At 39.0% G+C, this 16353-nt stretch overlaps 2 protein-coding genes across 2 annotated transcripts in view; both read left to right on the top strand.

Annotated features, from left to right (window-relative positions):
• The first annotated feature begins 5858 nt into the window (after positions 1–5858).
• On the top strand, positions 5859–8083 carry LOC145220733 (uncharacterized). The gene is made up of 4 exons (XM_080087974.1): positions 5859–6157; positions 6946–7016; positions 7202–7310; positions 7731–8083. Exons 1-4 carry the CDS (start codon positions 6043–6045, stop codon positions 7799–7801), a joined length of 366 nt encoding a protein of 121 aa, XP_079944100.1. The 5' UTR covers positions 5859–6042; the 3' UTR covers positions 7802–8083.
• Positions 8084–9553: 1470 nt separating this feature from the next.
• The window catches only part of LOC145220698 (protein bicaudal C homolog 1-like), a 34970-nt gene continuing 28170 nt past the window's right edge, over positions 9554–16353 (top strand). The window contains exons 1-3 of the mRNA XM_080087934.1: positions 9554–10325; positions 11409–11455; positions 11704–11773. Of these exons, the coding sequence (XP_079944060.1) occupies positions 9659–10325; positions 11409–11455; positions 11704–11773 (784 nt within the window). The 5' untranslated portion in view covers positions 9554–9658. The remainder of the gene's footprint in view (positions 10326–11408; positions 11456–11703; positions 11774–16353) is intronic.

The raw sequence follows: 16353 nt of genomic DNA, 5'->3' as shown, positions 1-16353 counted from the left end.
CTATCACAATGTGGTTAATACGTAAGCACGGCTTTGGTGCTTAAAGTCGTTTTGGTTGCTATCTTTACACACATCAGGATTTGATTACAATCATCTTTAGCGATAATACACACCGCAGTGGCCGCATAGTCTCTTCTACAGTGTCTGTTAATAGAAACCTGATCATGGGCTGTTTATCGATGCATCGCCGCAAGATGGTAATTTCTCCTAACTACAACAAATGGGTTTGTTCCAGCACAATTTGAGCTTTACCACTTTTTTACTGTACCCTGATAGCATGACTCAAGAAACTAGAAACCTAAAAATATGAAGTATCTAGTCTGACCTATTTGTCCATTTGTTAAAAGCCCCAAACTGCTGGACAGTTTGAATTATTGACAAACTGCCCTTACCCTAATTTTTGATTAAAATCCATCGGATTTTAATGGAAGTTTACATTAAAAGCTTTCTGGATTATCTGTCAAAAGAGAGGCACTTAAATCGGATTATATTATAGCAAACTGTTAACGCTCTGCATAATCATGTATTTTTTAAAAACTGTTTGTAAAGTGTCAACAAAAAATATCAACAGGTCGCAGTAACACCTGTAATTACCCGCGATCCATTTTTACGTTAGCGATAACTCATACCATATACAGATATACACGTATTACCACCAAGACAAATCTACACTTCTAAATACATTGCAATAACGTTTATTGTTGTGATGTGATCTTTAGTGTTGTTTTCAACGGTAATCACAAACTTTAAACCTAAAATGCTAACGGTTTAAAATTTTAGCGGTTTTGGGTTTAAGGCATAATTCAAGTCTATGTACATACACTGGTTACTCTCCACTGGTCCAGAAAGCCTAATTTTGTAAGTAACTGTGCTCACAATGTTTCCTGTGTGGAGGATTCGACCCAGCGACGAAAAACCACACGACTTTCTCATCAACGCTTCTATTGTTGCCTCTGCAAAGCCCCATTACATCAGCAAAGCCGTTTAAGACCTCCGTTGATACGACAAATTCCGTAGATTTAGCGGCCAGCTTCGTGGATTTAGTTCCGAGGGTTCGGCTGGCGACCCTTCAAGTGCACTCGTGCCTATTTTTGCCGCCGACTAAACTCATCTAAACTGGGTTGTAGTAAGAACTGTAAACACAAGGATCATCTTTTCCGTTGGTTATTAGTGGTAAACGGTGGAATTACCGGCCGTTTGTGCAACTGAAATCCCAATAATTTTTTTCCGAATTAAATTTCGTTTATGGACTGGTTCGGGCTGTTTTGGGCTTGTGTTTGAGTAAAGCGGGTTTAATTCGGACATGTCTTTAAATGCGGTTTCATTTATGCGCAATTTTGCCACATTCCGGGCGTAAATCGGTTTCGATTAAACGAATTTTTAGCCTGCTTTAACATTGATTTTATTCACATTAAACTTGTATCGACTCTTTACGTGTTTACTAACATTTAACCTATAAAGGTTGCATTTTAAAACACATAAAATCTTTGTCGCAATGACACACAATACCTTAATATATTGGTTTACATTAAAATTGTTGAGAATCGGATACAGGTACCTAAATCTACAAGAAAAAACATGCTTTATGTTCCTAAAAAATATTATAAAGCTATCTCTACAATCGAGTAAGGAAAAGTACTCGCAAGTATTCTCACACAACCATCATGACGTTTTCAATACACCACCAACCATTTTTCGTGCACTTTTCATGATGTGATAGAATTGCGTTTTGTCCGCACACCGATCCTAGCTTCAAGTTGCTTTGATGTAAAACGCCCCTTTGACGTCACAAAACCATAACAAGGTAGATATTTGAAGTTCATGATCATGACAAGTTTGCGATTGATATCTAAAACGGATATAATTGTTAACGTATCCGCGTTCGGTCGATATTGAAATCCCAAAGCAACATTTGTTGAGTTTTGTGAGTCTAACCTTTCCCACGTCTCACAATTCTCAAAACTCAAAACCTACATGCCGATATGTCCACATCGGTTTGCAATTACTGTGAAATTAAACATGCCTGGGTTTTAAACCTCAAAAACGCAAGCTTATATTATTCAGGAATACTTGGTGTGCTATGGCGTTATGTGAACTACGAGAAAAACACAAACCAGACCAATACACTTGGTTCAGTAAGGGTGACGTCATTTACCATGTGATCATGACGTCATTGCACTTGTTTTCAAGTATAAACTTTTTCAATCTCAATGGTTTTGTTTGTCGCAAAGGACCTCTGCGCTTAAACTGCTGGGCATGGTGCTCTATATACCGGTTGTGGGTTGAAGACCTTTAATGGGCTTACAACAACCACACAAGCCCACCAACCCAAAATAAGACGACGTACAAACAGCTGATCAAGTTTTTGAAGTGTTCGTGTCCGGTGTTAGTTTTGTTTTCTCACAACTTGATGGAAATGGCTTTAAATCACGCCTCTGTCTTACATACAGACCAACGTTGCATTAATCATGGTGATTCAGTTTTATTAGTGTTAAGGTGTTGTTCTTGTTATCGCCATCGCCGAAAAGTAGAAACAACCTGAAGTTGTTACACTCTGTCGGTGGTTCTTTTAAATGCAATCAATTACGAAACTATGAACAGAAGCATAATGTAGGTTTCTGATTTACTAAGTGACAACTGAAGAACTTTTGTCTCCAAGCTTTTATCATTACTTTTACAAAAAAATTCATGTTCAAATTACCGTCGAAAATCACTGTTGAAACTTTTTTCTTACATATAATCATCATTTTGCCCTTTTCCGCCCTTTTTGCGACTTTTATATGTTAAATTATGGTCTGTTCAGAAGAATGATCTTATAAGGATAAAGTGACCGGTAACTTTTATGAAGTCGACGTTTTAATTGCTTGTGATCAAATGGTGCTCAGCACTACATTTTATAAAGTTCCTGTTATATACGTACACCAAAAATGATAAGCCACTGCTTTGGGGTTTGCAAGATCCTGACGTAAAGTTTATTTCTGGCGGGTGTTGTCTTGTGTTAACAGAGTCATAGACTTTGCATATTTGGGATGAAATCAATCTCCTCATTCGCGTACAAGCATCAGGGAATGATCAATGCTTTACAATTCCTCGCACAATAACTTCCTTGACGAAAACCGTGTCATCACATCTTAGGTGGCACCCTGGATCATCCAACGGGATTTGGCTCGCCCTATCATGCAAACACACCCATTGTGGAATCTTTTTTCCAATGTTTTGTGTTCGTGTCTAACCAAGTTCCGACGTACAAAGTAATAGATTAAGATTTGTCTATAAGATTCTGTTTTTCGGTGTAGGTTGCTCTATATGGCCCCTGTCGAAAAGTTGGCGTATGCAGAAAACATTTAATGGATATTGTTCAGTTCAAAATATCCGAAATGTACCCAGATTCTAAACTATAAAGGTGCCTGTAGGCTGTTGTATGACCATAGAAAAGAATATAACACTTCCATGACATTTTCATGCTATATGTTGTTATTGAAAGAGGTTATGCCGATACAAAACTCATTTGTTTCAGAAACACATCTAAATTTTCACTTCTTGCTTTCGAATCGTATACGTAAATTCTTTAAATAGTCATACTGGAAAATAATTCCCTTGGAGTTGTTGATCAGGTCTCTTACCAATATTGTGGGTAACTCAACCCACCCAGCTTACAGAGGTTATAAAATGTAAGTTTAGCGTATGGAATAACATTAAACTAAAATAAACCAAGGTCACTTTCTCAAACCTATAGGCCGTTCTAATAATTAGGTGTTCAGTTTTCATTTTAAACCAGATTGGTGCGTCAAGTAAAACTTTGGATTAAGTAGCATTGATTGAGGTGGCGTTAAGAAACCTTGGGAATGCGAAGCGGTTATATTCTTTGTGAGCTTTTTTATGGTTTTAATTTAGAACTTATGAAGATGTGTTAGTTAGTAAGGAAAACTGTAAATTGAACTACACCAAAAATATATCGACAAAACACTGCTTGGTCTAAACCTGTTATGGTTAACCTTTGTGCGGTGTTTATCCGTTGACGTTCTGAAACCCGTTTAATTGCTAAATTAATGTGACTTTATACTTCTTGGTATGACTATAAGGCATAAATGGAATGCAGCCATTTTGACAATGGGTCCCAAGAACTCAAAAAATCTCACGAACAAGTCAAAAGAACGGGACCAGCCCGACTAAAACCAATCCCTGGTTATATTCCACCGCAAACAACTGCGCAAAACAACTCTCTAGTGGCCGTAAACCACACTGCAGCGTTTGTTTGCCGCGTAACGAGGCTTACTGCGCACAAGGTGTCGATTTCAATAAACGCTTGCGATGGTTTGATTGCCTCTTGACGCACAGAGAGATGTGACGAAAAACCGTTCCCAGACTCTTCGAAAACAACGGACCAGACTTCAGAGACGATGGAGACGTGAAGTGCTTCCACCTGCGCCACGGCGATTTTATCATCAACGTTGGTCCGGTCAGCAATTGAAACCCGATATTCAAAGAGGATCAACGTAGCCTAGGATCTGTATCCCGACCCTCTGTACAAGTGCGATAAGGTGATTAGCCGGCGTCTTGTTTTGCTGATGCTAAGGTCGAGCCTGGGTTCAGACCTCCAAATTCTTGCCAGGCTCAATCAGCTGCGTCTCCTTGGCAATTTGAATTCCATAGGTTGCTATCTCGGCTTTGCGCCACACACTTTCTAATGAAACCCAACGCGAGATCGATCATAATTTGGTCGTTTAAAGGTCGTTTGTTGATGTTTTTGTAGGCCCGGTTTTGTCGCGCCAACGCCTTTTAAGATGTTTTTGTCGTCATTTTTGGATAATTTGGCCACTGCGGTGAAAAGTGTTTCCCCACAAACAGCTTGAATGCTTCCTGCTTAAGCTTACAGCGTGCATTTTTCGGGGAATTAAACCACTACTTTGAACTTGACCTTAAGGTTTTCAACATTTTTTCCATCTATCACACTTTCAGGGTCAAATTCCTGCTTAAAATGGAATCTTTGTTTTCGTTTAAGCAATTTCCCACACAGACGCAGTTTACTTTTTCGATGACCCCTAATGCCTAAAAGCTCTTGCTGTTAAGGGCCTTAAGTCCAATCCATTATGTGACTGACTTGTTTTCACCTCTTGCGGTTGGGATGACGAACTCGTGACGTAGGATGACGTTTCCCTCATTATGTGGCGAATGGCGCCACGTTAACAGTCGTTCTAAATACAGGACTGGGAACCGCGGGGTGCAAAGTGCCGGGCACGTTTACCATTTCGCCTAGTTACAGGTCAATGCCACTGCAAAGCGTCCTTCGTCGTTCGCAAACGCCTGGCATTTAACTTTTATTACCTCCATCCGCTGGCCAAATGCCTTGCTCTGTTTAGTAGCGATCGTCACCTTCAAGAATCCAGAAATAGCGAACTCATAACGTGTTTACTGACGCACTCACGTGGAACCAAAGCGCTGCGTCATTACAGTTTTTAGCCTGCTTGGTTCGAGGTCGTCGTGCGGTTGTGACCTTCGCTGTCACTCCAGGATAATTTTCCTGCACGTTCAGTTTTGTGGGCACAGCCAGTAAAGTTTTTACCTCTTAACAAACTTTTACCGATGCTTTCAGATGAAAATTACATCAAAGAGTGATCACGTGTTCGCTGGTCCGTAAACGTAGTTTGAAGGTGCCGCCAGGAGTGAGGGGGCGCCGGGCTTTTAAGTCCGGCTTCCCGCACAACGAACCTGTTGTGCGCTCTTCTCTCGAGTGGACGTGAGCGTCTGTTCGAGAAAAACAAGCTGAATGGGGGGCGTTGTGCGTTTTCATTGCTATAAATAAGACACGCCGCCAGGATTTGTCGCATTTTGAGTCCAGCACGAGTTGTGTGGATGCCAACTACATTAAAATATTCAACGGTGAAGGAACATTGGATACTTATAAAAATTTGCAATGCCTAAATAGTTAATGGAACTTATGTAACACCAGAATTACTTAACCACAGCACTAAACGAACGTTTTTGTTTCAGAAAATATCGACTTGTGTTATAAGTGACTTACAAAGTATCAAAAAACTCAATATGTCTTGTTTTGCCTGCTCAAAATGGATTGCAATTCTACTTGTTTTGGGAGTTTTGTCTTTTACTGAATCTGATGCAAAAAGCTTCAGGTCTACTAAATCGTTAAGTACCAAAGGTAAGAATAAATCATAGATTTTTTTGTAGAGCACCAATCATTGCATCGGTCTCTAAGTCGCTCGAAAACTAATTTCTTGAGCAAACAATTTCGCACCACTGCGAGCAAAAATGTTATTTGGACAAATGGTTTCGTTGGCTTTGCTGTGAGTCGGAATTTCGTCACAGAATATTTCAATTTTTTTTTGCGCCAGGCTTACACGAGAAGATAATTTGCTTTCTGTTGAAACCTTCGCGTTAAATTAAAGCTTGAACTAGTGGCGCATTCTGCACATCACTTAAAACTCAATTACAACCCAGATAATAGATCGTGTTTAATAAAACGTGCCACTTTAAAACTTTTAAAAACAAACATCGCCTGTGGATTGCTAATCTTGAAGCCGAATCGTGTAGCTATTTTGCCGTCTATTTGGAGCATGCGCGAAACACAATCTACATGTTTTTGCGGTATTTATCGCACTGGAAAGTAATTTCCAAAGCCTGCTACAATAAGTTTTTTTGCGCAACTCCTGACGTTAGTGTACTTCGCTGCTAGAAAAGTATTGCAAGCATAGCTTGTATATGACCCTGGCAAAAATATGCGTGAAGTTTGCAATTACGTTTATCGCTGTGTTAATCAAAGACCTTATCGCCAAAAGGTCGACCCTCTTCGCCACGATTTTCGACAAATGTGTAGTTCGCCAGCTTAAAAGCTTGCTCTGCCCTTTACTGCTGACTTACTTGCAACCAGTTGATAAGATCTGAAAGCTTTCAACCATTTTTTAACGTGGTTCGTTTTTTGTGTTCTAGGAATCGCAAGAATTTATAAACTTGGAGACAGAAGTAGACGTCACATTCAACAATTTATGCTTCCCAAAAAGGTTCGTAACATTTTTGCACATATGATTTTTTATTGTACATTCAAAGTATTATTAGAAAGCACATACATAGCCTGCTTATATACACGTCTGTTCCGCTCAGTTAACTTAATACAAACGCTATCAAAGTTCAATACAACTAAACAAGAAAAAAACAGTTCTGTTAACACTTATATTACTCTTCGTAGAAATGCCCAGCTCGAAAGAAGCGCCTTTGTACGTTGTTCAGAATTCTTGTTCAATGCCAACGGATGTACTGTCCGTCAAAAGGTTGTTCGGAATACAGGAACTCAAGAGGTAAGAACGCACTAAACATGTAAACATATATCTGCTTCCAAAAGTTTTCAACTCAAGTCAGACCCAAGTGCCACCCGTTTATAATTTACTCGATCACATCAAACTACTGATATCGCTTTTTCAAAGTAATTAAGCCCTATTGGCTTGTGTATATATAGGGGTTAACTCTGAGTTGTAAGTTGGAACGGGTGGGGGCTTAAGTTTGAATGAAACCAGTTTGATTCGGGCGTAAATCCACACTTGACATTATTTGTGCCGCATTTTTACCGATTCTTGGACTGTATTTGGCCGCATGTTTAGACAAATCGTGTTCGGGCGAACGGCGGTGTAAAGTGTTCAACGTTTTTGTCCGCTCTTCAGAAGACCACCTACGTTGCCTCTGTTATAAACGACATACTCACTTCTCGATTTGCTTTACAGACAAACGCAAATGTCACTTCTGTCACCGAAATGTCTGCTCAGCGAAAGACGTTACTCTTCACTTTGCTTGAGCGCCTGACGGATCCTTCAATGTACCCAGTTTTCGGGGAGCAATTTCGTCCCCGCTACAGTTGCATGCTGAGCCCGGCTCTTCCATATAACGACCCTGACTTTGTGGTGAAATAGAAACGAAGTTGTGAAACTTATTTATGCTTGACCATTGAACCCACTGTTGTTTGTACGTCTTCGAGTTGCCGTTGTTTTTATGTTGTGTTTTGCTCTGCTGATTTCAGCAAACTTTCGTGAACTTGTATTTATTTTACACAGAGATAATAAACAATTTACCCGACGAATTGGCCGTGATTAGCTATCACAATACCCACATTGGTGATGTAAACAAACCATGGCGTTACACAAGATTGAATGATGACGTCTATTCGATCTTGCGAGACTGTTTAAATATTTATATATTAGCAAAGAAACAGCCCTAATTGGGCATTACTTTAATCCATAAAATGACATCACCGTTCACATAATGGTTTGCGGTGAATCGGAACTTTCAAGAAAAGGCGGTAATCTTTTTGTCACCTTTCAACATCATGTAAGGGCCCCTGCTGGGTTATGTCATTGACTATGGCAATATATTTAACTTTTCCAAGTTAATTTCATGGATTGGTAAAAATGTTTATCCCACACATTCCCGTTTAAACTATATATTGGTGAACAAATAATATTTAGTGGACAAGTCTGCAAAACTTTGAATTTCCCATGATCTATTTCAGTTGCCAAAAATGTAATACCGTGGTATTAATGACACATTGCGTCGACTCAGGGCCTTACTTTATTGCAAGTGGAAGCACGACCGTATACCCTTGATCTGTTTCGATGCTTGGTGGGCTTGTTTGGTAGATATCACTTATCAGTTCTATACCGCCCACTAGCGCCAATCAAACTTTACAAACTCACTCTAGAAGTATTTACTTTGCTGCGAAATCATTTATCTTGTATTGTTTGCAACAGTAAATACAAAAGTGTGCTATTTTGCAACCCGGCCGTTTTGTTAGCGGGTCCAAAATGGATTCCTTATTCTACCTGACTAAAAACAATTACGCCCGGATTAGACCGGAAAGTGGCTTAAAATGCGGCACAAATTAGGCAAGGGCAGTGGTGGGATTCAGCAGTTCGCACCGGTTCTATAGAACCGGGTCACGAAATTTTATGAGATCAGCAAACCGCTTAGCATTACTGGTTACTGTCAATGGACTTTTTGTAACAGAGCCGGATGAAACATATGACTTTTGTGATAGAACCGGCTGAAAAATATGACTTTTGTGATAGAACCGGCTGACAAAAAATTTGAATCCCATCACTGGCCAAGGGTGATGTCAATCCAAATCAAGCCCCTTTTATCTGAACATAAGCCTGAACCAGACCCGATGTGCGAGAACTCTGCAATGTAAACTCTAAATTTAACATACATTGCACGGTTTCTAGCATTTTATATATGTTGTGCATTCAAAGATATACAAATCGCCATGCGTGGAATGGTAAAAAAGGTATGGGTAACGTGATTACTGAGTAAAAGATGATAAGATCGGGTCGTATTGGACAATTGACCTGATGTGTATCTTTTGCACAACTATTGAGTGGATAATTAACCAAATTGCGTAAACAATAGTATTTGCTCACCCATTCTGCGACAACAACAAAAACAACACGCGAGCGAGAGAGAGTTCTTTTTTATTTCATACCTAGTAGCATAGGATAAAATTCCAGCTGCGAAAAAGAAAAAAGGGCTCTCTCGTTTTTTTCTCGCGATCGCGACTGCATTTGGAACATGAACACAGCGACTGACAATCACTACACGCGAGAAGGGTAGCCTGGCGCAAAAATGCCGATGTGCGTTGCCAGTTGACACAGCTATATAGATGGCGGTGAATTCTTGCAATTTATTTGACGAAAAGCCTGCTTGGAGCAGAACCGAAGAAAGCGTCATTACTGGTGAAGAAAGCCTGACGACCACTGCAGTCTTAAATTCTGCGGAAGAACCTATTTTCTTCAGCCCTAATCACAAAAGCTGTTCGCCTACCCGGCTGGACAAGAACCATAACGTAAACAACAACAATAATAATAACAACAACAGCAACAATATCAGTTGTGAAACGGTTTTGACGCAAATGCCTGCTGAATCAATTGAACACGTTGAAAAGGACAGTGGAGAGGAAATGAAGGAATCAAATCCATCTATACCAGAAGTTACAAGCAACATTGTAATTAATGTTCATCCAGTTGAACCTTCACAAGACCCAGTGAATGAAAACCTTGAAACACAAGTTGATGTCAACGAAAATGTAGAGAACATTCAGAAAAGCACTGAAGAAATATTACAAACTGACAATGAAACTTTACCTGAAAATACAGCTGCTCAAACTGATGTACCGACAGTTACTAAGATTCAGAAGAGACCACCTAGCGAGGAATCCAAAGAGGAAGATGACCCTTCCACCAATGGTGAAGATGATGTTGTTGTTGATCCTGAACTCACCGAAGAGAGGTTTCGTGTTGACAGAAGAAAATTGGAACAAATGTTGCAAGGTATGGGAAAAACTTCAACACAAATTACCAGCCCTGTGACTATAGCATAATACCTTAGCAGTGTGGATATGTTTCCAAAACATAGGTAGCACTTGGAATGTGTTTGGTTGTGTGGTTGTTTACATTCAACTCTCAACTTATATATATAAGTTTGCCACACCATTTAGAACAGATTTTTGCTTGAAAGTTTGTACACTTTAATAATACTTGCTTGTCATTTAAAGTATAGACATATATTTTCAAAAAATCTGTAGCCAATGTGTATACACTGGTATGTTATGTCAGTTTCAAACAATTCATGATATGTTGTGAGAAACAGAGTTGGCTATTCTTAAAATTCTAGCTCACAATAGACCCTTTGTCATACAGCAAGGTGATATCATTGTGAATCTGAATTGATGGCTAGATGTGAATTAAACGTTTGGCTATGGACAGATTGGTTTTCATCATTCAAAGGGTGGCATGAACACAAAACATTGAGACTTTTGTGTTGTGTGAAACTGCTAGGTGTTAAACTGTGTGTCTCCCAAGTCAAATACCTTGATCATAACAATACCTCCAAACTCTGTGATTAACCATTCATAAATACATGTTTTTTTTTCACCACTACAGATAAATGTACATGTAGACCTTTAGGAGAGTTTACTTTGTTAACTTATGGCCTTTTGCTAATAGATTTTGAGTTTTCTCTGATGGTAGTTTAATGATTTTTTGGGGAATCATAAACTTTTAACATGCTATAATGCTTGCTACATCAGTGCTTTTTTAACTACAACACTGTTTTTACATTATCTTCTTTGTAGTGCAAAAAGCTTGATAGTAAGAGCTACAGTGAAATCTTAAATTGAGTCAAATTTTGTTTAATAGACTAATGTCAGACGCATCATACTTTAAAAGTTTATGGTATCTTGTGTGACATTATTTTAAACATTGTTTCTTATTGGTGGCTTTTTGTCTTTACCATCCACATCATAGTAGCTGACCACACTCCAGACCAAGTGTGTTGTTTATTTGGTGGCTGTGTTAGCTATGTGTGGTCCAATGGTGTTGACAATTGCTTAAGAGTTTGTTTTGCGATTTCAGCTGCTACCGATGGGAAGGGACAAACTGGAGAGGAATTCTTTAATGCGGTGAGCGTAGGTCTGACTATGGCAATCTTGTTTGCAGCAAAACGCCTTTGTGGTAATGTAAAAGCGAGCTATGCCGATCAACGAAACCTCGACCAATTGCAACGTTATTTACGCATTGTGAAGTATTTAGGAGCAGGGCCTATTTATAGTTAAACATCGGGTCCTGCAGTCCATTCAAATAAGTCCCTTAATAGCTATTACAATCCCAGTAATGTATTTTGTCTTTTTAATGCCAACGTTGTCTTTAGATTATGGCCCAAACCAACACAGAAATAACGTGGCCGTCAAAACTAAAGATTGGAGCCAAGTCGAAGAAGGGTATGTCTTTTTTTAATTTGTTTTCGTGAGGGTTTCGAGCGAACGCGCACACAAACACCCGAACCCTCATCATGTATTTCTGATGTCAGTTTTGTTCTACGCTTCACAGCGCATTGTTGTTGTGTACGGACAGGCAGAACTAATTAGTCTTAGCTCATGGCAAAGGCGGGTAAGGCTATGTTTTCTACATGATTTGCCTTAAAGCATTTGTCGAATAGTGTTTTTGCTTTTAGCAGTTGGTGTAATTAACTGTTAGGATTTTTTTGCAGCAGAATATAAACTTGGTTTTAAGGATGATTGAATTTGATACAATCAAATCGTTGTAAACTGCGTCGCATTTTTGCAGCACGTGCTTTGTCAAACATATGCTCTTGAGTTCATGACGGAGCGCACGCTTTTTTGCTCAACTTTACCTGTTTCTTGTTGTGCAAACCCGGGCTAAACAGGAAAGGGATGATGTTGTACAATGAAAACCCTGTAATAAACGAGGAACTGGCTGAGTCATAGATTATAACTAAAGTATTCCTGGCTTGCGAGAGGCATTTGTTTTGGTGTTTAATTTGCAGCTTTGTATGTGGATAGATTGTAGAAGCTGCATGAAACTCGATTAAAGAGGTTAGATTTAGTTTTACCCGTTTGAAGAGGAAGTCTTGAGGGCAGAGTGACGTTCGTTTGCCAAAATTTATTTTAAAACCAATAATGTGACGTTTTGGCGTGTCACCTTATGCGCCGTAACCAAGTAGCACAGTTACGTCTTAAAGCTTGTAATGTCTGTATCTCTCCTGTATTATACATTTGTGAGTTATACTTGCAAGGAAACTATTGTTTTAACCGTTGGATACACGTTCGCTCAAAATATTATTTGCCTCGTGTAATTGCACGTTCACCCTTTCATACTGCATTATAAAGTCGATTTCTAAACCGTGTCCCGTCGCATTTAAGAACAAACATTGCACCTTTTCACACAAAAACCTGCTCTGTGGCAGCAATTACAGTTCAAAAACATCACTTTGCACTCCCTGTAATTTACATCTGCGATGCCCACGAAAAACCTCGAGAATGTCAGCGCCAAGTAACAATTACCTTCGTATTGACACCGGCAGTTAGGTCAGACTTAAACGCTACCCTTGCGCAGTTGCTTGTTTACAGCGAACAGATCAAGTTGAGTTTTGAATTGCGGACTACAAATTGCTATCAACACTTTCCGGCACTTCACTAGCGGTTATGTCACACCTCGTGTTTTCTTGTAGTGCTGTCAGACCACATCATCACGTTCAATGGTTGGTAATTGTTAGCCCGAACGAAGCCCTATCTTATTGTTGTTGTTGCTCTTTGAATTGATTAAACGTGCTTTTAGGCGTGTATTGTCTTTCCTTGGGGCTTTTTCATCTTTTTCTTTTTAGCTATGACATCATACGGACTTAAAAGTAGTCAAACAAAATTGTAATTGGATTAGTCTAAAAAACAAAGTACGTTTCGCCTAAACTGTTTTTCGGTAAACTTAACTTGATTATAAAATTTGCGCATAAACTTGCGTATAGTTCTCTTGTTTTATGGAAAGCTAGCTTTGCTCATACGTACAAAGGCAAATGGTTTGTATATTTATTCTCACTTATTACTAACAATTAAATGTTTTGACCTTTTCAATAAATTTCAGTATATGCAGGATCAGTCAATAAGACATAATCGTCAATTTAACAACCATGTTTGCCCAGTTTATGAGATTACTGTTGATTTTAAGCCCGAGTCAGCGATCATTGTCAAAAAACTGCGAATTTTCCATGACATCACGTTTGTTGGCAATCTAACTTTTAATTGTGGGTTGCAACACGAGAAACCAGAAACTAGCAATTATTTGTACGTTGTTGCCTTGGGTGTGACTATTTTTCGCGGATTTGTTCCTAGCTTTTTACGGGTACTAAGGAAATTGTTGACTTCCTTGATACGTGATGATGCAACACTGCTTGCTGCAGAACTAGACTGATTTGCCAATATTGTCTTCTTTGTGAACTAAAATCATCGCCGCAATACACGTTAAAATAAAAATTTTTAACGTTCTTTGTCAGATGTTGCCCCAATGCCACTAATTGTGATTTTCGGTTCATTGCTTTTATAAACATGTATTGTTCGTTTTCACTATTGGCCCAGAGAGAAAAAGAGCAGACAAATGTTAAAACAAATTCGTTTGCTTGTGGAATTGTCTAATACTTTGATATTTATGACAAGTAATGCAAAATTGTATTCACTCTACTTATTTAGTAACCGTTGGGCGTCTTTGGTGTTGACGCTGTTTACTCTCATGTCATTACATTCTTTTGTATATTGTCTGATTCAAATTTTTCACACCTCGTTGATGTTTCGTTCACCTAATCTCTTGTTTCCTAAACCAGTCACCGTCCGAGCTCGCGCGTTGTTTCTTAGAAGTCGAACTTAATTCCTTTGTTCCTTGCTTATTGACTTCCGATTTATATCCTGAAGAGCCAGAACCACATTTTTCCAACCCGTCCTCCATTGTTTCACTTTTGTTTAGCCGACGTCGCGAGGTGATAGCTACCTAAGGTTGGTCAACATTTTGTCGACTCGCCGTAAACTGACACCTTTGGCTTTTCAAATAATCGGAGCGTTTAGCTGGACAATAAAAGGTGTCATATGTGTCCTATGTGAACCGAAGACAGAATTTTACCTGTAGAACTGTCCTTACGAGTTCCCCTTAACATTTAAACCGTTTTATAATGCAGAAATTTGTATCCTCTCCTGTTCACGTGAACAAAAATAATTTGAACCCAAATACGCGGAAAAGGTCGTTCTGGGTGGTTTTCGAAGGTGTTTGTCAAAACTCATTATTTCGTAGTACTGTATAGTTTATAGTGGAGTTGTAATAATTCGTATCAATTCAATCAGATTGAATTTAAGTTCTTTTTAAGTCTTTTATAGTTTCGTTTTTTTACGATTACTAAACTGGAAAGGGACGCTATTTAGATTTCCTTGAATCGTGCATTAAATCTGGAACCTTATCACCAAAGCTAATGCTAAACAGCATAATATTGCCTTTTCACGGTGATGTCGAGGGGCTATTTTATTGTATCTCTACTTCTTAAAAATCAAAGTTTAATCGTAAGGCTTGAACACCTGTTCGCCGAGTCCACCGTGGTTTCCAACGTGATGGGCAAACACATATACACGTATCGGCTTAGCGTGGTTCAGTCCCTCGCCTGATTGTTCAATTAACACCTCGAAGGCCGTTCTTACCGCTTTGAAGTATTTCAAGCCATCGCGACCCCATGCTTGTCCTAGCGCGTTGGGAACACGAAACCGTTGTAGGCGTTCTCGAGAATTATTACACCGCTGTTTTGCGCTACTCTCTGCTGTCAGTGATGATGTAAGATGATGCCTCGGTAGATCTGTTGTGCCACATCTTGTCACCTTTGTTTCAATGGACAGTGTTTCACGGGCCAAAATGCTCCTGCTTTAGGGAGATATATTCACGGTTTTTGTTTATAGTTATTAGATTCTTGATCATAAAGTTATATCCAAACCTACTGTTGCTCTAATTTCGGTTTAGACATGCAATTTTTACATGTAACAAACGTTTCAAACTTGCTACTTTAATTGAAGAGTGCTAAAACAAACTTAGGTTTGATGATTAATGCAATTTTCTGTGTAGTGTTTTGTTTTGTCCCAAAATGAAACTCTTGTTATGCAAAACAATCGTCTTTAACAACAAATTGAATCTCAATTGGAAAGTACTTTTGACTCAGTTTTGTCGAAACACATGCCTTGGAGTTTTTTGTCCGACTTCAACATATTGTTTCTGGTTTATCAAAGTGCTTCAGGCGATCATAAACAAACTGCTTGTACGTCGAAATTCGTTCATAGGAAAATTCCAAAGATATATTTAATGGTATTTGCAATGATTCATCGTCCCTATAGTTGCTGCCTGGCAGGTTAATGTGGTTTACAAACTTAAACACCGCTTAGTATTCTTTCTTTATCACACGTGAAAGGTGCACCACCTAAAACCGCAACGTGTTTAACTAGGCAGGCAAGTACATTAGCACTAAATCAGACGAGTTGTTTCCCCATCTTTGAAGTTCTATCTAAAACGTAGTGCGTATTTCAGAATATGTATCAACAGTTATGCTTCATGTAACTTCTTTCTGTGTAGTTTATTGACTGACTTTTTAAATTGAATAGTGACATTTTCCCAATGCCTAGTCTTAATTTGAATTTAAACACAACCTTAGGGTCCCCAAAACCAGACCAAAGCCGCAGTGTTTCTATCTACAAATAAATTCGTTATGCTTCAGGTAGTCATGGGTTGACAGACATGAGAGACAAATTGTCTGGTTTCGCGAGTGGTCTGAAATTTGGAAATTACCCATTCCAAATCGTTTTAAATAAACTTAACAGTTCAAGTGCTTTAAAGTGGGGGTTAATGCGACGTTGAGTCAAATCGGCACTTGTCAGTCAACGTACATTGCAAAATCCAAGTGTACCTAACAAATTCGCTATTTGCATTGTACAGCAAATGAATTTTACGGAATTGCTACTGTAGCAAGTGTCTTGTTTAATCACATAAT

This window comes from Phallusia mammillata, chromosome 3 (assembly GCF_965637545.1).
Source record: "Phallusia mammillata chromosome 3, kaPhaMamm4.hap1.1, whole genome shotgun sequence".
Lineage (NCBI taxonomy): Eukaryota > Metazoa > Chordata > Ascidiacea > Phlebobranchia > Ascidiidae > Phallusia > Phallusia mammillata.
Note: the sequence above shows the minus strand (reverse complement) of the source record. Positions and strands in the feature narration are given on the sequence as shown.

Excerpts from the sequence above, each read along its gene's own strand:
- LOC145220733 (XM_080087974.1), top strand. The coding sequence starts at position 6,043 with ATGTCTTGTTTTGCCTGCTCAAAATGGATTGCAATTCTACTTGTTTTG. Across the intron at positions 6,158-6,945 it reads TAAATCGTTAAGTACCAAAG|GAATCGCAAGAATTTATAAA; the intron begins GTAAGAATAAAT and ends TTTGTGTTCTAG. Across the intron at positions 7,017-7,201 it reads AATTTATGCTTCCCAAAAAG|AAATGCCCAGCTCGAAAGAA; the intron begins GTTCGTAACATT and ends TACTCTTCGTAG.